The 22414-nt window shown below is 48.9% G+C and overlaps 1 protein-coding gene across 7 annotated transcripts in view; it reads right to left on the bottom strand.

Moving 5' to 3' along the window:
* The window catches only part of LOC117156119 (uncharacterized protein CG43867), a 98457-nt gene that overhangs the window by 69679 nt on the left and 6364 nt on the right, over nucleotides 1–22414 (bottom strand). For all 7 annotated transcript variants that reach the window (XM_033332861.2, XM_033332866.2, XM_033332864.2 and 4 more), the window contains exon 2: nucleotides 15926–17141. In XM_033332861.2, coding sequence (XP_033188752.2) covers nucleotides 15926–16897 — 972 coding nt within the window. In that variant the 5' untranslated portion in view covers nucleotides 16898–17141. The remainder of the gene's footprint in view (nucleotides 1–15925; nucleotides 17142–22414) is intronic.

The following is a 22414-nucleotide window of genomic DNA, read 5'->3' as shown; positions in this document are numbered from 1 at the left end:
AAAAGATACGGATTGGAAATTTCCGCCTACACGCATTTATATTTCTCGCGTAAGTGTTGATTTTCGGCTATGTGCGAGGTTATCGATCGAAGACTCATTGAATACGTAGCAGAGTGTGACGCGGTGAATGGCGGGCCGTGAATAGCGTGCTTATTTCTATAAGCGCTAATCGTTTGAATTAGAAGAGGACCAACTACGTCTAACGATTCAACAAGTACCAGTCTATTGAAACACACGTACGTACGTACGTGCACGCGAGTCTGCATCAAGATCCATTTCACTTTGCGTTCTCTCGCACAGAGGCGAAACAAAGAGCAACTTTCGAGAAAAGTGGAACGACCGCGATCGATCACGAAGCGGGAACAGAGCGAGACAATGGCACGGTCCAGGCTCGTTCGTAGAACCTCTCTGATGCGTTGGGAAATTTCCCGCCCGTCAGACCCACCGTGCCAACTGTGGAAAATCAACCGACGAGAAAGAATCGAGCATGACGTTATTTAGGAAAACCGAGCCGCGAGATTCGACCAGCTAAGGGAAAAGTTCGTCCCTTCGACGAATATTCCTGGAGATATTCACCCGCTTCGAGTCGCTTCTGTGATTATTAATCGCGAAATTCGCTAGCCATAATGGAAACCACGGACGACATCTTTGAGAATTGAATAGGTAGAATTCCGAGATCGAATTCCGACGAAACGACACCGACCGAGGAAATAACCCGCGACAGAATCTAAGGCGAACGAAAGGAAGCCAGTGGAAAGACAAAGAATGTTACAGTTATCTTCCGACAGGATTCTCAGGCCATCGACTTCGAAATGTAATCATCGAACTCTACGGGACATCGAGATACTGCTACGTCCAACCTACTACTACGTGGACAGTTTGCACGGCGACAGCTTTCGATCGAAGTGGTCGATGTTAAGGATATTATGGAAATTAATTCGACTCCTCCGTTTTTCCCCCCATTTCGATCCAATTTTCATGAGAATAAAATACTCGTTTATTAACGATCGAATTAATTCGCCAATTTCACCTGGCAATAACACGCGCTACATCGACGCGATACAACGTGACTATCAAAAGGATTTATCTATTAATCGAAGCTTTCAATGTGGAAAACGATTGTACCGTCGAGACACAATAACGACAGCGACGATTCCAGTGACGGGTCTCTCGCAATCGTCGTAACGTATCGACGCGATATCGCGATATCAATTCTTGCCGTTTCGCTCGGTATCCTGTCGTAATCGTATTCGCGACTATACACTGGTCGGTGGTATGTGTCGCGCGAATAGAGGTACGCCTTTGCAGCCGTTCTATCGGCCCGCTCGATGGACGATCCGCGACAACCATTGGCTCTATTCAATAGCCGGGATATACCGGTCTAACGGACGACGTGTGTATACTGCGATGCCAAAAAATCCCCGATCGATCGATCGCGCCGCGACAGCTTTTACGAGCCGTCGCGATCCAATAAACGCGCGACGAGTGGCTGTGCCCGTCAAAAGTAGATTACATTGCTCCAGCGTGGAATTACCCCGGAATTCTCGTTCCACCGACTATTCTCTCTGCGATGAAACGCCTAAACCTGATACCGATCGCTTTTCACCCTATCTTACGATAACCGAATAGAGACACGTTGAGACTGGGAGAAATCCTGACGTAAAAATCGATGCTTTAGGACGACAGGGGAAGAGCTCTCGGTATCTATGGACACACCTTTGAACGAGTAGAAACGAGGCAGTAAAAAGCCATCGGTATCGCCGATATTACGCATCGAAATCAAAGAATGAGAAGCGCTACTCTGCTACCGGCTAACATACGATCTGTTTGGAAAACAACGAGAAGAAATTGCTCGCGCGACAACCGATAGCGGAGTCACAGAATCGAAAGAAGGTTCGTGTATCAGAACGAGTGTATTAGGGAGTGCGACAGTTTGCGATCTCGTTACCGTTCGGTCGGTCGCGAATGCAAGCACAATTTGCTGCCTGTTGAATCGCGAGTCGGGGATGTCGGAGGACATACGAGCAACCCTTACACAAAGAATCCGCTCGTAAAGGGGCTGATGGAACGGAGTGGGAGGTTCGGCCCGTTAGACACGAGCTTTATCGTACGTCTGGTCAAATGAGCCCTCGGTGTGCGCTCGTCGTCCCTGGACTGTGAAACCGTTCCTGCCTCTGACTTCTCCAAGGAGCGTTTTCTTCGAGATTTACGTATTCTCCGGTGTCCCGGTTCGGGCAGGAAACCAGCCACCGCCGGAGGGTAGAGCGCGAAAACGGTAAAAAGTCGGGGGTCGGATTATTCCTCGGTGCTTACATGTGGCAGTTTCCCGGAAAACGAGCCCAGAACCCGGTCCAAGATGTATATACCCGGATACGCGAGCATTCGGGGGAAAAAGTTTTATTTGCGACGTGAAACGACCGCCACGATGCTGTTGAGTTCGTCTCGATTCCACACCGTCGGTATGATATATAAATCGTTGATTTTGGGATGCGTGAAATTGATTCGAAATAGAACTTCAAATACAATTCTTAAAGGTAAATCGTACGTGGCAGGATTTTTATTTGAATACTTTCAAAATTCCGATACGATCAGCGGAATTATAAAAGAAAAACGTTATTACAAGAGGGCGGATCGTTTAACTGGCCGCGCGAGTTATCGCGAAAGTAGCGAGTTCATTCGCGGCTTATTATTATTCCGGAAATCGTGGGGCGTCGTGGAATTAGAATACCGCGGTAGAAGCTGACCAAAATTCCATCGGACGTCGTTCGACCGGAAAAGCCTTGGAAATTTAGTGGCGCAGCGAGCCGCCCCTAATCGTCCGGAGTCGTTTCAACGGGAGCAGAACGGTGGAAGAGACGGACGACGAGGAGAATTACACGGAACGAAACGAAACAGTCCCCGATGACAGGGGTTCGTGGGGAGAACTTGCTTTACGATCCGCGAGATGGAATTCATAAGGTCGTCGTGACTGCACTGCGGACGAATATCGATTACGCTCGTGAAACAAATGGAGAAAAACAGACTCGTAGGACGGATAGATCACTCGATAAAAACGTTGAACGGTCACGCGAGATGGGGAACGCGTTATAAATCGTTGGAGACTTGCTCGTTCGCGGAGTCGCGGCGCGTAACCGCGGCAACATCTGAAACCGGGCTGTCTGAAAGAGGGTGTACAGGTGCGTACAGGGTGGAATGAAAGGAGAACACGCGGTAGTACGGCGACGCTCCTCGGTTGACGTTACACGGGGATGGGTGAGCCACCCCAATTTACGATTACGAGACACTGGAGGGCTCAAACGAAGGGTTAAACCGGGCTTAATCAATTCTCGTCGAGACTGTCGGTGTTTAGGGGCTGGATTTTCAACGACATATGGAATCACGATCGGTGGCAAGGAAATTCGAAAGAAGAGAATTCTCTGTCTCACGATAATAATAACCACGATATACATATAGTGGACGAATGAAAATAAATGACTAGCAGATTGGATGATTAAGAAATAACGAAGGCAGCGGACGTAAAAGGGTCGGGATCGAATTGTCTCTATTTCCCTTTCATTCGCCGCGTTTTCACGGTGATTCGATTGAGGGATGGGGGTACAGAAACGCTCGGGAAATTAGTCACAAAGGGATCCCCCCGGCGGGATATCGCCGCGCCACTCGGACCGTCCGAATCTCATTCCGGAAAGCCACGGCTTCCCAATTTCGTCGTCTAGGCTACTCCCGATGAAATTCGTCGCCCGTGGGAGAAGACGACGACGACGCCGCCGCCGTCGACGCTCGCTCGCCGCCCCCGTAAAAGGCTGGGACAAGGAAGGGGGAAGAGGGGAAGAAAGACGTGTATCCAAAGGGTATTGTGAACAGGTTTGTCGATAGGATTTTATCACGGACTCTAGGGTGGACCGTACGTGCAAAATCGACTGCCTCGTAGCCAGCCGACCCGTGACGTACTAGTACAAGGCCTGCGGTTCATGGATACTTAATCAGACGCTCCAGCACGTGCGACTCGACGATTCTTCATTGGTTAAATCGTTTCGGGTGGAAAGAATAATCACTGGAAATTCACGAGAACTTGGAAAACTCTACGAGAGGATTATTTGTATTTTAACCAGCGAGATCTAAACGCCAGCTTTCGAGCGCGTTCTCTGTTAGAAATATGTTTCGAGTTTATAGCGTGCAGCGTGATCATGGTCCGGAGGGGATCAGTTTCTTTTTACGAAAATAGTTAGCAGAACGCATCTGAGCCACGTAATAAACGAACGACTTAGGAAAATTCTGCTAAGAATAATTCTATATCTTAAAACCAGACTGAATCGACATTATTTCTCTCGGAACTAAGCTATACGCCATCTTCTTGCTCTTTATTTTATCGAAATAATAATCTATCTGTTTACGTTCCTGTACAAACGAAGAAACTAAGCTGCTCCAAGTATACAACATTACTTTGGAACTGGCAAAAGCTAGGTCCTACTATTTCTCGACGACGATTTCCCTTTAAACAAGCCGGTTGAAATTGCAAATTTCGTCGTCTGGTTACACCGCTGGGGAGCAGCCGTTGACGTAGGAACAGTAATTGAAGTACGAAGTACAAGCTGCAAAGCAGGACACACGTACACGGGTTAAAGCAACGTCTGTTTGTCGAGATGAAGTACAGACGGATGTGTGATCTGGGGCAAAAGGGACCCTCGTCAAACAGGATCCGGAAGAAACGCGGAGAGGAAGCACGTTGGAGCTTTGATCATTCCCTGTGGAACATGTCTGAACCAACAACAACGCTTTAATCTCGGACCTTTTGAAAAGATTCAGGCACACGTACGTATAATTGCGAAAACGTACGGTTGTTTCTAAAAACTGAAAACCCGGCTACCTTCCTCCTAAACTGCTGATAATCAAAAGAGTCAAGATGCCGGTAAATGGTCGCGAGACCGGAACGAGCTCGTAATAAAAATGAACGACTGCCTAAGGAGCGGAGAAGATTCGAGACTCGTGAAAGACGATGCTGCATCGGAAGTTTTTCGACTTGCAAAGTCTTGGCGCGAGCTCGTTTCGCCGCGCGCGTTACCACCCTTAATTCGTATTTACTAGAACCGCAAAGCTTTCGTCTTTACGAGCCTATACCGAGAATTTTTACCGCACCACCCATCCCCCGTGTTCTCCGCCGTTTTTTCTTTACGAACGACCATTTGACTCGCTACGCAACATGGAACAATCTTTTTTTACAGTTGCTAAAAGTTAGATGACTCGTAGATGAAGAAAGATCAAGAGTAGGAGAGAAAAACAAGGAGAGATCTATTCCAAATCGATACGAAGTCTGCACGTTTTACCGATACAGTGGCGTGCAGCGTGAAAAAGTCAGAGGGTGGTCCAGTTCGAGCGAGACGAGATTTATTCAGACGCGGTCGCTTATTGGTGTGGAACTTTTCTCGGCAGACAAGACGACCGGCGTCGTGGCGCCGGCGCCGGCTCCGACACACGCACGTACCCACACCGACCGTGCAGACGCGAGAGAATCGAGAAGTCGTGTTGGTAAGCGAACGAGCTCCAGGCTCCTTCTTTCTCCGTTTCGCGTGGTGCTCCGCAAATAAAGGATCGAATTCGGCGGACTTCCGACCGTGTCCTCGACCACGGCTACGGAGAAACCGCCAGCAGGAAAAAGGGATGATGAAAAAGGAAAAAGACGGCTACCAAGTATTTTAAAATGTCGCGCTGGCCTCGTGAACAAGAGGGACAAAATTCTGCTTCGATCGTGAGCAAATCCCTTTCGTGAAGAAGCGCCGAAAGTTGGAAGAACAGACTCTACAGAAAAACGGAGCAACAACCCGACGAATTCTACGCGAAAACGTCTGCGATGTCTCTGACCGTTCTCCTTTATTCGATTTATTCAGAGAATTCTCGGCGTTTCGCGAATTCCTCGAAAGCTCTAGAAAATAAAAGAAAATATATGCGCAACTATGAAACACGAGCTTTCGAGACAGACGATTTCCATGTAAAAATATACATAAACCAGAATATACAACGAGCCGCGGTATTCGGTTTGATATTCGCGCTTCTTCCGCGTCCTGTCGTACTCTTTGCGATGACACGCAAAGCCGCTCGATTATCGGATCCAGTTCGATTGCAGTCATCTCGAGGCCAACCCATCCTCGTCATCTCCGAGACAAGACCAGAGATCGAACGGCTGGCGCACGCTCGTTTCTCATTCCAAGTGGAGTAACACACGCGGAGACGACACGCGCAAGGTGTTCCGCGATAATGCACACCGCTCGTATCTCTTGTTGGCTTTAAGAGGACGGATTGAGCGACGCGTAAAGATAAACGGTAATGTTTACTACGCTCGTGTAACCGGCATTAACGGCACGGCTCATTTGCATTGATAAGTTACGTCGCAATATTAAACGCGTCACGCGCCAACACTTTCTCCCGCTACCACTAAAGAGATCTAAAGTCGAACAGCCTGAATTGATACGTGAATTTACAACGCTATTCTTCTTGGTCGATGTCTACCATGGAAATTGGTTCACGTTTCCTTTCTAAAAAGAAAAGGTACATTAACTCGTCGATGGTGGTCACGGTGAATCAGAGACTTTACGCAAAGGAAAAATTAGGAATAATAATTTCATTTTATAATTAGCAAAGAATAACGTGATTCGTATTACTACATGCAAACGTGCGACAAGGAAGATCAAAGGATTAACGGATCCATCCTCCTTGCACTACGATCCACGCACGAATCGACACACAGCACACGAATTTTCACTATCGACGAAGAAAACAGAATATGTTACGCATATCGAGATCAAACTGCAACCATTCGCGCATAAATTCTGACCGCCTAGCCTATAACGTTGCAAAGTTATGGAAACAAGAGAATTACAACTTAGAAGCTCGAGATGTATTTTGGCAACGTTCGACGATATTAAAAAGTAGCTAGGACTCCCACGCTTACAACTTTCACCAGGGTGTTTGCAAATAACCGACTGAGAATAATTCGACGATTTCTTAATTCGTATAGAGGGAAATTTGGCACGGACCGTGGCGATTATTTCAAGAGAAACGCGCTAAAAGTGGCGATGACTCGAAGCATGATGCGGATCTAAAAATCGAGACGAAGTTCGAGTTGGGTGCCCCCGGAATGGCCGCAGACCGATTCAACGCCGTGGAACGATCTCGTGTCGTGGGACGCGAAGTTTTAATTGAGACGCGAGTTCTCCGAACTCGAATTTCGTTAAAGTTTCCCGCTGCCTTGGCTACTAATTGGACACGATGTCCGGGTTCCTGGTGCCATGCAATCCGACGTAGTCGTCGGTTACAACGAGGAGTTCGCAGATTGTAATTTTCCATCTTACTTCTCTTACCCTACTGTTTCTTCCCTTCGAATGCCACGTGTATTTCTATATACGAGGTGTCTGACAATTTCCAACCCATAAGATATCATTCGCATTTTAGTTCGCGGTAAAATCATAAAAATCAAAGGTATCGTGAAATATCGTCTAATATGGTCGATGAAGATGGCAAGGTGCTGTTAACAAAGATGGAGAAATATTCTAAGAAAGCTGCAAACTGTTTAAAGCACCGGCTTTAGTACCTTTCAAAGAAACCCACACTACTCAAGAAAGCAATTTTCCAGGCCGCTTTTCTCGGCAGACACACGCCGCAGTGGATTAAAACGAGACACCTTGTGCACGTACGTGTGTATGCGTGGCTCTCGTCCCTCTATCGTCGGAGTGGCCGTGACGAGAGGGCCGAGGGACTTTTGAGGGTTCCGTGCCACGAAAGGAACCGAGTCGAGTCGCTCTTCCTGCCTGCCTCAAAGAGAAAGAGAGACTCTTGACAAGCACACAGGGACACAAGGCACGGAAACTTGGAAAAATATATATAACTTATGGGTGGCCGTGGTTCTAACGAGTGCGAAGCCTCGTCGTCCGATACAGCTCGTACAACATCAATGCGAAAATTACCAACCTCTATATCTATGGCATCTTTAACGATGTTTTCGGTTCACCCTGCTTTGATTAGCAGCCGGTGCATTCGTCGCGGAAAATTCGGTCGGTCACGATGGAGACGCGAAATATAGAAGACAGGAAAGTGTGAAAATTCGGATCGTACGATAAATTTAATTGTAAAGCAGCTTAATTTGATTCTCGACTCATATCATGTCGTTTCGCGGATCGTCTTTCTTCTTCAAAGAGAAATCTTCGTGAAAGCGAAGGAGCCGAATCAGAAACATCCCCGAGACGGTTCGCTTAAAAACAAACACCACTAGCGACGGTGGTCGAAAATAACCGGGTACCACGTAGAATTTTAACGGGCTGTCGCCAATATTAATTTGGAAAATTTGCGTCCTGATAAATATCGCTGGTTCGCCATGCGGTGCCGGAAATGAAACGGAACGAGATAAAGGACGTCGGCTTTTGAAAACGAGCCAGATACACGCCTCTCTGCGCGACTAGAAAACGAGTCGTTTCACGGTCTCCTCTCTAGCTATCTAGGTATACCTGTATCTCTTCGTCGTCTCGTTTCGTGCTAGCGACGAGCGCACCACCGTGCTTCGTTGTCCACCGTGTGGAGAAGCGTACGCGTGTGCAGTGTGCAGCCAACGACGGGATGGAACACGCGGAAACGGAGAAGTTCTCTCTTTGAGACGACCTCTCTTAGATGGGGCCAATTAGAAACACCCTACTCCGCAGTCTCGTTCGGTCGGCGCGTCTTTGGCGTATTGCCCTGACATGCCGGAGTCTAAGCCGACACGAAACAGGAAACAAAGAGCGGCGGAAGAAAATGAGCCGAAGGGAACCGATAAACGTTGCCCGGAACTTTCGCGACGTTTGCTCGCCATAGACTTCGACCAGTATCAAACAGCTTTCAAAGAGACCACCAGACCACGAGCAGACTTTCGTCGATTCATTCACCCCACCGCGACAAACTTCCTCTTCGAAGGATAATAAAGTTCGCGTGCTACGACTTTTTGAAAAGCAAGTCGACTCTTAGCCCCGCGAAACCTTGTACGCGAGTTTGCCCGAACAACTGATTTACCTTGAAACCTCGTAAGAACCGAGGTACGAGGATCGACGCGACAAAATCGTGACGAATTACGGATGGCTAATCGTTTGTGGTTGCAACGGGACGAAGAATCGTGCACGTGTTACTCGGTGAAACGGAAAGTGACGTGACTGATCGCGCGCAAGATAATCGACCGATCCATTACGATGAAACATTAATGAATGGAGCGCGAGCGAATCAACGAACTGATGGACACGATGTGGGGACACTCGGTAGGTATACAAATCAAGATAATGGCAAATATTTCACGGTAATGTAACGGGTGGCTGAGTCGTATAGGTCCCACGAGCATTAGGTATATACAAGGCCATCATCTGTATCAATAGAGTGCCACAGCCGGCGCGGGTTCTCTCCGTTTCCCTCTTACTCTTTATACCCGCTCCGATTCTGTTGCATAATGCTAGTGGAACGCAAACGGGCATCGATAAGTCACCTCGTGTAGCTCCAACGAGCCAGGATTCACCGGGAGAATGTTCTCGAGGGCAGTGGAAGAGGAACGCAGAAGGGGTGGCGTGAAACGATAAAAAGGAAAAGAGGAAAAACGCGGTCGGCGTGATCGATATTAAAGCGGGTCGTCTTCGAATATTGCGAGGAATTCGTTCGAGTCACGCAATTATTTCCCTTCGTTTGTCGACCAGTTTGACATTGAAATTCGCACCATTGGCTCTGGTCACGAAACCAACGATAATTTCCCGGTGACGTTCGTCGTTACGTAAAACCATTCGTTTTCGCGTGTTATTCGGCTTTTTGGAAAAAGGAGAAGACGGTATTTCAGCGGCCGGCTATTCGTAAGAGAATGAATAAATATTGCATCGGGCACTCTCGCAGTTTTACACGACCGCGTCAACGACGATTTTAATGAAAAGTTGTGGTCACCGGAGGTACGTCGAGCGGACGATTCGCACGCGGATTCCACCCTAATTCCAGAGGGCAATTTTATTCGCGTCGCGCGACGCCAATTCAATGGGTCGGCGAATGCAAACATCGAAAGTGTCGGGGAATACACAAAACGGGTCGTTACGTTTGCGAAGAATCATCGCTAAATCCCAAAACTCATTTCGGGCACGCGTACGTCCGCGCGAATTAGTTATCGCAACGCCAAGTATCGCGCGATGTGAATAATTTCATTAGCCTCGTTGCCTCGCCGCTCACGTTCCCGATTTCGCCAAGCCTTCGGAGAATAAATCTATGGAAAGCGACGATCGTGTCCCACGCTCCGTTCATTCGTCTATTCTCTAAACATCAACTAAATACGAATCCACGATTCGATACGATTCTCTATATTCTCTCGATTGAAACGGAAACGAGAAAAAAAAAAAAAAAAGAGGCGTGCGCCAATGGAGGCATCGACAAAAGCGAGAAAAGAGATAAAGATACTCGCGGAGGAGTCTCCAATTTTCAATATTCCCTGAAAGCGTAGGAAGGCACGACGAACGCTCAATCAGAAGGCTCTGAGTAGTCGCTCAGCCTTCAATATCCTTTCCGCTCCCGGTGACAGAGAGGAGCGAGGCGCCAAGTTAACATCCGTTTCATCCGTAAATAGGTCTGAAAACGTTCGAAAAGGAGGTTCAGCCCTCCCTCCAGCTGAAGCCATCGAGGAAGGCAGCCTTTTGAAATCTGCGCGGCGGAAGGCTCGTCTGTTTGCACGAGAGCCTCCATTCACGCCGTCGCCGTCGAATCAATATTGATACGGACCTTTATATATGTATGTGGAACGCGCCGCTGTGCACGCCGTTCCGATGGAATGCAATATTAATAGGACGCCTGAACAATATATTCCTGGCTACCTGTGTGCACTCGCGTATACCAACGCGGCGATATTTGCTTAGGCGCGTCCTGCTTCGGCCTGTCATCGTCGTCTGGATAACGAGGTGTCGCCAGTTAGACAGGCGTCGTTTCCTACCGTCTCTGTGGCGTACATCGCCGCGCAAATTAACCTTTTTAACGATACCGACAATGGAAAATCGGTGACGTGTTAAATCGTAAGTGCAAGGATTTCTAAGTGTGACTAGCATGGTTTTCCAGGTTGATCGGTGGATGGGGCAGAGAGTAAGGCAAACAAGAATCGAACCGCTGGTGTTCCCGTATTTGTTCCAGTGATGGATGTCTTGTTCGGTGTTTGACGCGATGTATCACGCCGTGCAACTGACTAAATCCCAATAGTTGCGCCGAGCAAGATTAATTGAATCGATAGGAACAACCGGTCTGAATTATTAGCTCGAGGGAGCATTTCTACGGAGCATGTACACGGACGTGACACAGTTCCGAAACTCGGATGTTAGGCGTGTTATTCGTGAATCCGCAACTGACACCGTACAGTTTCACAGTACATAGTCGCGGAAATGGGAACGCCTCTCGTGGAAACAAAGATGACAAAACGGAGAGACGATGCCGCGATGTGGCACGAGACAATAATAAGAAGTACCAGCGAAGGTAGACAAAGGAGATCCAGGGCGAAATCTCTCGGGAAAGAAATATACCAGTTGGGTAAATAGCGGACCTTTTTTCGAAGGATCGCGAGCGTAAGGCGAAATATCGCGTAATGACGGGCGGTGTATAAATTAGAAATTCTAACGAAGACTGGAAGAAGGCTCGTTCGAGCTCTCGGCGAAACTGACACTCGGCCCGAATCTCCGTAGAGCGACGCTTTTAAAGAAGCTCCAGAGATACGCGCGCACAAGGGAAGAAATAGCCATCGCGTGGAACTTCGCCTGGAAACGTTCGTCCGAAGATTATATCAGCTTCATCGTGCGATTCAACGGCGCCGTATTTTCCACGTAGCATAATGCTCCACGGCTTTAATATTTCGCAGACAACTACCAACCATTTCGGACTCACGGCTAGAGTCACAGCGTATCCGTCTCTGGGAAGATTGTCTCTGTAATTTATTCATCAAAAGTAATAAACCTTATACCACGACCTTTTATGCCTCTGTCATTTTTTTAAAATTCATACCTTGCCTTGTCTACGTTCGTACATCTACTCCGAATCGATATTCATTAGCAGCATACATACGTCGATTGCAGCGTTTCGCCAGGAATCAGAACGGAGGATGAAAAACACAGCGAAAAAGAGAAAACAGGAGGATGGAAGAGGCGACGAAAACCACGTTCACCGACACGTACGAACGCGTCCGATGCACGTCGCGATATTTACCGATTCCCCGTTGAACTGGATGTTTTCGGGGGTGGAACTAAAACCGTAGCCGGAAGAAGGGCGGAACGCGAGGGACAGTCTGGCAAAAACGTCGAAATATGGCGGGTTCGCGCGGAGGCGGCCGTATAATTTCCGACTGAGCGCGGCTCGCCGAATTCTCGTCAACGTTTCAACGTTCCCTCTCGCTCCACCCTCTGACAACACACGCGCGCGTCCTCACCCTTTCTCGGCCGCAGTTTGTCTGCATTAACGCTCAGCCGGGCGACTGTTCGACGCCGCTTTGCTGAAAATGTCGAGAATGGAAGAAGCGGAAAAGCCGGGGAAAAATTCCACTCGTGGGAAACCGAGGTTCGACGACGAGATTCTTGCGTCGCGCGAATTTCCGCGAGGCCCTAGCTATCTCGCGTCCTCCGACGCGTATATTTTTTCTACTCTTTATGGGTGCCACGACCGTCAGCGGCGGAAGGGCTTTCAACTCGCGGGGAAATCGTATCGCACCGGAAGCGGCCGAGTGCCGTTAATTTTTTTACGAGGCCGTAACTCGTTAGTGCCCTTTGAGAAGGCTTTAAAGAGCGCGATACGCGGATAGTTGACGGCTTGCGGCCCGCTATCTTCCTCCGTGTCCTCCACCTCTGCCGCCTTTTCCACCCTACTGGTATGGTTGAACTATTTCCGTGGCGCGACCGTGAACGCGGAACGTAGTGTAGGCTCTTGTCACGCGACGAAAGGTCAACTCTCGGAGCACGTGAGCAATTTCTAAGAAACTATTCCGCATATACGCGCGCCGCCCCCGTTGATTCGAACGCGAACATTGCGAACGGGGATTCGCGGGGCCATGGAGGAACCGAAGGATTTCCGCGGCCGAGACGCGGATTACAAGCTCGCTGTAACTTCTGCTTGTTAGGACGGTGGGAATCCAATTAAGCAGAGCTATTTATCGATTGGACTAAGGGATTATTCGTCTGGTATACCACGGAACGAAACTACTTACTACCCTACGGCGAACTATGCTTCGTCGGAGATAGTCGGAACTCTGTTGTTTTGAATGGATTTCCAGGTTTCTTTCGTATAATCTTTCTATATTCTAACGTAATTACGTGGCACAGTCGATCTGCTGCTCTGCTCATATGTTCAGTCTCTGATGAATCAGAGCGTGACAGTGTTTTACGTATGTATAAATTGGCAAATATAAACGTGGCAAGTATTAACATCCATTGTTCGGAATTTTGAGTGACCGTCCGTGTACAGCACGGACAGGCTCATTCCCTTCTTTAGGAAGTTCCGAATTACGTGTCCTCCCCGAGCTGTAAACCTAATGACTTCGAGGTCAGGTAACAAACCCCGGGAAAGGACCAGACGGAAGAACACGATGGACAGACGAATCCCAACGACTGGTAGGGAGAATCAACAACGTAGGAGGACAGTTTATCATCAGACATCGTACCATACGGGTGAAATACTTCACTCCCAGCAAGATCTTACCACCACCGTGTTCACAACTTCACACTTTACTTTTATACAAGTGCAAATACAGTGCTAGATTACTCTGACACTCGATCTATTAAACCTCCGCTACCTTGAGCATTAATTCATTCGAGGTACGGTTTGATCTGACCGGTTGCTCTTTAGTCGAGAATTCGCAACATCCATGTTACATCAATTTAGCACTCGATATGACACGAAACGAGCTAAACTAAACGATCGAAGAAGAGTTTGAAAGCGAAGCCGGATACGTACGGAATAGAGTAGCAGACACGGAATAGATTTCGTGATTTTGAACTCGTAATAAAACCGTATCTAATTGAAACAGCGAGGGAACCTTGGGCAAAGCTTGGGACGAAAAGCCATAAAAAGGAGAGAAAGGCGAAAACGTGGGATGCAGTGAAACGAACTTGAAGTTCCGCGCGAGCGTAATCTGCAATCTCGCCGCGAGCCAGCCGCGCTGTAAACAAACGTTACGTCAATCAGGACAACGATCCGGCAGTGATGCAAGCAACGCGTAACGGGCTTCAGCTTGGAGGCGCGATACAAAAGCGATAAGGAGCCATGGTCGTGGCTTGCTCGTCGTGCCGTCAGCTGATTTTACGACTTCTCCAAGTTAAGTGCGAACGTTACTCCACGAACGTTTCGAGTAAAGAATTTAATAATTAATACGATTCAACGTACGTGTTTGTGATAAGATTTATCATCCTCCGTTAAAGAATTCATATCAAAGAATTAAGATATTGAAATGGAAATACTATCGAAGCTAATTAATTTCTTAGAAGCAATAGATCGATAGAATAAAGCAATACGCGCAAGACACACGACGCTACTTTCCAAACTGTGTATCTGTTATTCGTATCTAATGGAAACGATAGTGCGTTTTACAAAGCTATTCCAATCGAACGATATCCAGTCGTCCGTATCGATTACGAAGTATTTAAATCCTCTTGAGAATATTCTGTCTGCACTATTTCTATCCAAAGTTCAATTTCCAAGGTCTTATCCATAGATTCCAAGCTATTTTTGTTATTCTATAGCTTTTCTGTATTTTAAGAATGACAAGGCTAAAGATCAAGGACAAAGAAGTAGATGAAGAAATATCGGTGACTGGCGATATTTCAGTGAAAAGTTGGCGTGATTTTTCGACAGGCAACGGAGCGCGGAAAACAACGATTTAAGCTGTGGCTGCGTAGTCTCCTCGTCCGGTAAGTAATTCAATTCCGTTTAAGAGGCACGAGGGGTTTTCAGAGAGCAAAGAGACCATTCTCTCTGGCTCTGCATAGCGGCGGCTATGTGCCTTATCTAGGGTGGTCGCGTTAAATCGTGACGCGTGACCATGCATACTAAAGACGTATGTACCTAAGCGGCATTTTGCCCCTCCGCCGACCGGTTCACCCTCCTGCAATTCATTTGACGTATGTCGGGCGTCGGATAAAACCCGCTCGTGAACGGTATAAATTGTTCCAGGATCGTAACGAGGACCGGTTCGACGTCGTTTTCGATCCGAATCGCGACCTACGCGCGTCTGGTGAACGATCTAAAGCCTCGTTCACGCTTGCCGATGTGATCGACCAACTGTACGAACTGCTTGACGAGTATTCGATAGGAATTGGACAGAGCAGAAGGTATTTCCCCAGGAATCGATTGATCGATAATATACGACAGCGCTTCTTTCATGTTTTCCCGAATCTCTCCATTCATCGTATCAACTTACGTATTTTAAATTAACCTAACGTCTTCTGTTCCTTCTTTTAGGAGGCATAACGAATTTATCGGGAAGTGGATAGAATTCCGGAGGAACGGATGGTTTCGCGAAAATGCAAGCCGTTCGATGGTCGAGACAACGCGGAAAACGGAGAATAGTTATCGGGCAGAGGCCGTGACGCCGCCGGCACGGAACGGGATCGCTTATTGGTTTAGTCACGGACCGTTTGTCGCGATTGGTCCCCGCGGACTCGCTAGAAAATATGGTTCGGGAGGTAAGCCATCTCATCGGCTGCACTTTCCACGATCAACCTCTGTAATTTCCTTAATCTTCGTTGGAATAATACGATTTCTTTGACGCGTTAAACATCGCAGTCGATCGTAACCGAGTAAATTTCCAGCGGCTCTGGAGATACGTGCTCCGCGGCTGACCAGCTGAAGTTTCTCGAACGAATCCGGTGGAAAGCGGATGAACGAGAAAAGAAACGAGCAAGGAGTTAAAGATCAAAGTAAACAGACTCACCTTCTCGCGAAGCATGTCTCGCACCCTGGTGGCCTGACTTCTGCTTCTGTGCAGTTCGAGTTGCAACTCGAGGCACCTCTCCTGCCAATTAAGCTCCTCCACCGCGCTCGAGTATCCATCGAAACTCTTGGACGCGCCGTAAGCGGGTCTGCTCTCGAGCTTCTCCTTCTTCGCGTCCGAACTAGCAGCGGCTGCCGCAGCCACGGCGTTTCTTTGCTCCACGTACAGTCGATTCTCCGCAAAGATCCTGCCCGTCTGCTCTGGCTGCCTGCCGGAGAACGAATACGCTCGGTCAAAGTGTCCGCCACGTGGCGCCGGTCCAGGATCGAAGTTCGACCTAGCTCTTGCAAACGCGGCCAGATCGTTGGCGTCGTAGCAACTAGAGGAGCCGTCGAAGTCAGTCTGCGCGGCGAACGTTCGTTTGTCCGTGTACTCTACGTGGCCGCTCGACTCTGATGTGAAATCGTACGGGCTACACTTTGGCTTGGTGTCCCGGAGCTCGACGTAACCGGCGCTTCTCGCCGTCTCTACGAATCCCTTGTTATCCTTTTGGAAGAGCAAGTTCGGTACGTTGACGTAAGGCGAGTCCCTGGCGTGGACCGGTACCGGAAGGCTTCCAGAGGCGGCGATCGCCGCGGCGTGATTGTTGTTCGCGTTGTTCGCGTGTCTGGGTCGCGGCGGTGGGGCTGGCGCCTGACGAAATTGCCTTGGCCAGAGTCGAGGACTCTCCGCTCCGGTTGGCGGCAAGCCGCCGCCTCGACTCGATTCCGGACCGACTTGCTGTCTACGTGTCGTGACCTCGGCTGCTGCTGGCCCAGTTTGAACGATACTGCCACTGCTCGCCTCGTGACCTCGTACGCCTAGTCTGGGACTGCAGGGGGCCGAGTTCGAACCAAAATCGGTGGCAAGCCGCGCGATCGGGTCGAGGATCTGCGAGAGGCGTCGTGCCGGGGAACCTCGCACCTCCTCCATCGTGTTTTGGCTCCGTGCTTGTCTTAGCTGACTTGCGTATCCTCCTCGATACTCGAGACACCGCTGTCGAGGCCTCAGTGCATCGCTGGACGGCGTGGCCGGTCCCTCGCGTTCCCTGCTTGCCTCGAGGGATCACGTTGATACGCGCGTCGGAACGGGCGTCGCGGCCATCTTCCGGCGATCACGATGATCTCACGCACTCCTGCGTGCATCCTTGCTCACATCCTCGCGGCTATACTGCGACCTGCAACATCCAAATCGCCAACTGACACTGACATGGCCAATCGTGGGATCGCGAGACCGTGTACGCGCGTCACGCGTTTAGACAGCCGCTCTTCCGGCTACCTTAACCTCGCGTCAAGCTCTCGCGTGCTACGCCGCTACTGTAATACGCCGTTATTTACCACGTCATCGCGATCTTTGCCTCCCCAGCTGCCAGCAGAAATATTCGTCTAACCGCGTCTTACGTTCCCCTCGATCGTATGTTTCTACGCGTCGATACACCAAGCTTTCTCGAAATTTCTCCAATCCGGCAACACCCCAAATCCCTTCCCTACCTTCGTAGTTTATTTTCTGCGCACTTGAGTCACGTGCAACACGGTAACACAGCGACTCGAGCCGAACGCGATTATCGCGGCGTCCAGGAGGCAGGCAGCATCGACGTTCGCGGTTCGGTAATCGGGAAGCAGGCAACTCGACGTCTCTGACGCGACTCTAATCGGCCGGTTTCGCGGCCTGTCGCTTCCAACTTCGAACCCAACCGTATCCAATTTGTGCGCGGCATTAGCGAAGAACGCGTAGTCGTCTTCTCCCGCGGAAAGTTTCCTCGTGGTCGCGCCGCCGCGTCTCTGCGTCCCATCGACAGACGTGTGCTCCGTTAGACACCCTTAGGTTTAATCGACCCCCTCGAAAAACGACGCTTCTCCAAACATCTATGTCGACGTCTAGTCGAGAAGAGACAGCAGGTCTCTTCTCTCGACTTACCGAACAGCGGGCGACAAGTTTCACGAATTTGTTTTCGCGGTCCAGTCCGACGAGGTTAAACCAGGAAATGGAAGGCAGATATTAACTCGCTGCGAGTGTTTGCAGTACTAAATTGAAAGCTGTAACTCTTTGGGGTGTCTCTTGAAGCGCTCCGCTCTCTTCTCTTTCTCCCTCTTGGACCCCCTCCGTTCCTACCTCTTTCATTTCCTTCGGCCGCGCTTCTTCGGCTGACTTGGCATGACGAGACGCGCACACAGAGCCCGAAAGGGAAGGGAGGATTGCGGAGGAGAGCGAGAAAGTACAGAGGGAGTAGAAGAGAGAAGAGGAGACGACTACGGCGACGAGAACGACGACGCAGGACTACAAAGTTTATTTTAAGGTCGACACTAAAAGGGGCCAAATGAAAAACCGGATGGAGGGGTGGGCCGTGTAACGTTCCGTTCTGCAATTACCGCGAGCGAAACGTCTGCGGCACTTGTCCGCTCGCTCGCAAAGGGAAGGCCAGGCGAATGGGAAAAACAAACGCGAAAATAATAGCCTGCGCGACATAGGCGGCTCGCAAAATCGGTCAAGCGTCAAAGTTTACGGCGTTCGGGATATCCGCGGTCGAATAAAACCAGAGAAGATAAAGACTCGAAACCACAATGAAGACCGCGCGAACACTCGCGTAGTTCAGTGCCTTGTTATCGTCGCCTATCGTTCTACAACTAGCAAGACCACTCACTCATCTGTATGTGTGATACACGTTGAAACGATACATCGCCGGCTCTTTGCTCGCAATGGGAAGAAGATAAATATTATTTTAATAGGAAAATCACGATAACAAATCGCCGATGAATCAACGAGACGCGAATCCGAATCGAAGTAAAATTACCCAGAAATAATCGCAGTATCCGCGAATCAAAATCCGAATCGACGCTGGCGGACAGCGTAACCATGCAGACGGCACTCGAGGCCGATAGGATCAGCCGACTCGCGGAGTCAAATAACGAATAACGAGAAGCCTTTCTCCTTCCATTCGGGGATGCGTGAGAACTCCTAATCAGCATCTATTCACTTAGACAGCCAGTCGATTCACGAACTCGATACCACGCAGCCACATAATGAACATACGTAAGCGGGATTCGTACGCGATCCTGAATATTCTGAATTAATCTGACGTTCCCTTGAGCTTAACCCAATTCTCCGCCGCTGCTTGTGATCCCGCCAGGCGAGTCTATCGGCTCGAGAAGACACGATTTCCTACATTTTTCACTTCCACCTCGACTGCTTTACGCGTGTACTTGTAAATGCGAACCTGCCATCTTCCATCGATTCGTCGGCCAATTACGATAATGGGACCGATGAGAATCGGAGATTGGAGACGCAGAAGAGACGGTATGGCGCGAAACGACGAAACATCGACGCCAAACGTCGAGTCAAAGCTACGTCTTTCGGTGTTTTCGGCGAGGAAAGGGATAGAAAGTTTTTTCTGGCCACAAGGGACCACAGTGAAGCTGCTTTCAGAGAAAACAGTAATTATACAAATTGATGGCGCGGCCGGAAACCAAATCTTCGTCTAGAAATAGCAACGCCGTGTCGGCTCGTTTCGCAGAGGAGTCGTCAGCCCTTTACGTGTCCTCTCTTCTTTCTACTCTCTGTTTGCTTTTCTCTTCGGCGCTGTTCATCTCATAGCGAGTGCCACGGTTGGCACTTGATGAGTGAAAAATCTCGTGTCAACTACCTGTGGCGTTTCCTTGCCGTCGATGAATATCGAACGCGACCGAACATCAACGGCCACGCGACGATTTCGCTCAGAAAATGATCGTTACATATATGCATATACGATAACGGACGAACATACGTCCTGCAAGGAACGTACTCGAGTATGCTAACTACATTTACCAATCATGAAAAATTGCGCTTCCGCGCTACGGACGAACGAACGTTACGCAATCGCACTCGTAATCGACAACGATCCTCTCGATTCCAGACCCCCGTTCGCGTTACGTCGTTACGTCAGCTTGACGAGTATTTTTATCCATCGTGACTGATCTCCGTCGAGACCGAAGCGGATCGACGAGTCTGCCATTCTCGAGGAAAAATAGCTGACTAAACGAAGAAACAGCCAACGATTTGGCGAGTGGAGCGCCAGTATCGATCGACCGGTCGAACTTCCATAAACCGCGACGTTTTAATAAAGCCCCATGCAACGCTCGTATTCCGCGCGTTTTATTATTACTACGCTGTAAATCTATCGGTCGGTATGTATTGGCATAGGTTGATTTTGCGCCGCTTCTACTTCTCTCCTCTCTTCTGCCGGATTTTCCGCAAAGTGTATACGCCTCTCTCTCCCTCTCTCTCGTCGAACGGTCAGATTCTCTCTAACGCGCGGTCGCCTAATATCGCCGATTTTACGAGCAAGCGATATCTTTTACCACGCGATGCGGTATACTTTTGGGCTTGTCGTTTTCATGAAAGAAACGCTCCTCGACCGTGTGGCGTGACCCTTTTTGGATACACGCGAGATATACAGCCGCAATAACGGCGAGTTCCGCGTATAAATCTGAATACCTACACGAAATACCTAAATCTTCCCGATAAACCCGTGCCCCCTCTTGTTCCGCGCCGTTCGGCTCGCAACAACATTTACTTCGGGACCACCGCGAACTTTTCGAATCTGAAGTACCTAAGCAATCTCGATATCTGTCTCGAAATCTCTCCCTTCAAACATGATCGATCGATGTGAATCTTTCTCTAACGGTCGATTCCAAACGACATTCCCTTTGACGTTCAGATTCGAGGAAACTTGAAACGGCCTCTAAGCGAGAACGAGCCGCCGATCGATCGACAGGACTTAATTCTTAATCGTAATAACATTACGTATTCATAGGAGGCTGGTTTGTCCTTTTTTTAGCCCTACTTTACCCCCGTTTGGTGGCGTATAGGCCTACGACCAGGAGGAGCATCAACGTTCCAGCTACATGTACCTCTACGTAATAATACCCGGACGTATATAGAGAAGGCGGCAGCTAGTGGTCCCGTGGAGTCCATGAATAAATTTCGAATTAACTTTCGAACGGTTTTCGCGTTATACGAGGCGCGACGGAAGCCCTCTTCAATCTGGTCGGCTCCTTGGAGGCAGTCGTTATAATGCCAATGGCTCACTCCCGTGCCCTTCCCTCGCACAAAGAGCCACTGTGTGGCAAACTGGCAGCTACCTGACAAAGAAACGACCTCCTCTTCATCGAATCCAGGAAATTTTCCCGCTCTGAGTCGCTGGAATTCCTGCTGAATATGAAGCTCCGATTACGTACTTAATACAATTGTTATCGATTCGAATTAAAATTTAACGACAAGTTCCAAGTCCCACAAGATTTTAAGAAGAATCGCCAGGTAAAATCTAAAGTTGCCGCTTAATATAAAGGACCGCCTAACGAACCGCCTGCGAATTTTAATCGAAGGCAATTCACAAATGTAGACCATCAATAACCGAAGCTCCAAATTAACCGCGCTTTCTTTCCACTGTGCCGTCATAAATCACGGGTATTCAGACTCCCACTACGTTTAACAAGTGGCCTCCACCATTCTTCTCGCGTTAAAAGAGAGCCGCTGGTCGAATCGGCAGACTCGGCCGGCTCGATTATCGAACCGTTGCTTTGATTCGCTCGAATTCGCTCTTCCAAACCGACCGAGAACGTTTGCCCCGCAGGTATCTGGAAAACAAGATATTATCGGTTCGTGGCGGAGAAACAGCGCGGTGTTCTTCGTTTCCACGCAATTCCATCGGTCGGAACAAAGTGTAATGCCGCTTGCGAGTAGTCCGTGCGCTTGCACGCGCAATTACTGTTACGTGTATCGACGTTACGAAGAAACAGAGAAAGGAAGGAAGAGAAAGAGGTCTGCGAGTAAAAGGAGCGATACAAGGGGGCTACACATCGATTCGAGGGATTCGACGTCTAACGTCTGTTCTTCTTTCAAAGAAATACCCGTTTGTCGAAAATCGAGCGATTTTTCGCTCGTTCCTACTTTCATCGAGACGTGAAAATTGAAACTAAGCTTTCGCTTTTCCACGGATGAAGATGCCACAAGATATATCAAACCTTAACTCTTTCGTATTCATGGACGAAATGCCTGAATTTATAAAAGATGGAAAAATACCTGCTGTCCAAAAATATCGAAGAATATCCACTATCGTTCGTAGCATCGTATGAAGAACGTCGCGTCGCGAGATTCGTATCTCGTGCACAGATGCAAAAGGGTTAAGATGCAAAGAGGGATCCGTTGGAGAATTCTCAACCGATACGCGACTTCCACATCAGACTGTACACGCATCGATAAGGCTCGCGTCTCTTCTCCTTCGCGCCGCTCCGTTTCCTCCGACGTTTCTCCCCTTTTTTCCGCGAGCCAACTCGCCTGTATCCTGGTTATGTATTATTTATGGCCCGACAGATCCCCGTAGAACGAAACCGATTCTTTCTCCGCGCGGACGGACAGCCGGCTCGTCGATGTAATTTATTCGACACCCTGTATGCAAACGCGGGTCCGATAGCT

The sequence above is a fragment of the Bombus vancouverensis genome, chromosome 5 (assembly GCF_051014615.1).
Source record: "Bombus vancouverensis nearcticus chromosome 5, iyBomVanc1_principal, whole genome shotgun sequence".
Taxonomy (NCBI): Eukaryota; Metazoa; Arthropoda; class Insecta; order Hymenoptera; family Apidae; genus Bombus; species Bombus vancouverensis.
The sequence above is the reverse complement of the archived record's forward strand: the minus strand, read 5'-3'. Positions and strand labels throughout refer to the sequence as shown.